The sequence below is a fragment of the Frankliniella occidentalis genome, unplaced genomic scaffold (assembly GCF_000697945.3).
Source record: "Frankliniella occidentalis isolate FOCC.00 unplaced genomic scaffold, Focc_3.1 Scaffold30, whole genome shotgun sequence".
Classification (NCBI taxonomy): Eukaryota; Metazoa; Arthropoda; class Insecta; order Thysanoptera; family Thripidae; genus Frankliniella; species Frankliniella occidentalis.
This window is the reverse complement of record NW_026267160.1, coordinates 389,066-389,588: the sequence shown is the minus strand read 5'-3', so window position 1 is coordinate 389,588 and position 523 is coordinate 389,066. Positions and strand designations below refer to the sequence as shown.

General features: G+C 62.7%; 1 protein-coding gene across 4 annotated transcripts in view; it reads right to left on the bottom strand.

The window, feature by feature from the left end:
* LOC113211004 (transcription factor hamlet-like) overlaps positions 1-523 on the bottom strand; it is a 156,623-nt gene that overhangs the window by 13,995 nt on the left and 142,105 nt on the right. For all 4 annotated transcript variants that reach the window (XM_052265777.1, XM_052265776.1, XM_052265775.1 and 1 more), the window contains one exon: positions 393-519. In XM_052265777.1, the coding sequence (XP_052121737.1) occupies positions 393-519 (127 nt within the window). The remainder of the gene's footprint in view (positions 1-392; positions 520-523) is intronic.

Here is a 523-nt window from a genome sequence, read left to right as displayed (position 1 = left end):
CGCCCCCTTCCGATATTGTCTCGGACGTGTGAGCATGTGTGAGTGCGTCCCCCGCCTTTATCCGGCCCCGCCGGTCTGCAGGGCCCCGCACGGTGGCGGCGGGGCGCGAAGTTCGTCGCCTTGCTCGCCCCCGCCGCCGCATCGGCTTCGCGTGTCGGCGGGCCATCAGTGGCCGTCCCCTCGGCCCACTGAAATTAATTAACGTCCTGGGCGCATCGCCCGGCTGCGAGAGGGGGAGAGAGAGAGAGCGACGCGGGAAGGGGGTAGAAGAAAAATCTCTTTCCCTGCTGAAGACGTACACACACACACACACACACACACACACATCGCGACGCACCATTCTAACACAAACGGAAACGGAAAAAGTACCAAACAATTGACTGACTACTTACTTCTCGAGGTCGGGCAGCGACTTGTCGCAGACGACGCAATGGGTGTCGCTGTCGTCCTCGTCGTCGACGTCGTCGCGCTCCTCGATGTCCTCCCGGTCGTCGCCGCCGGTGCCAGAGTGCTGAGAGGCTGC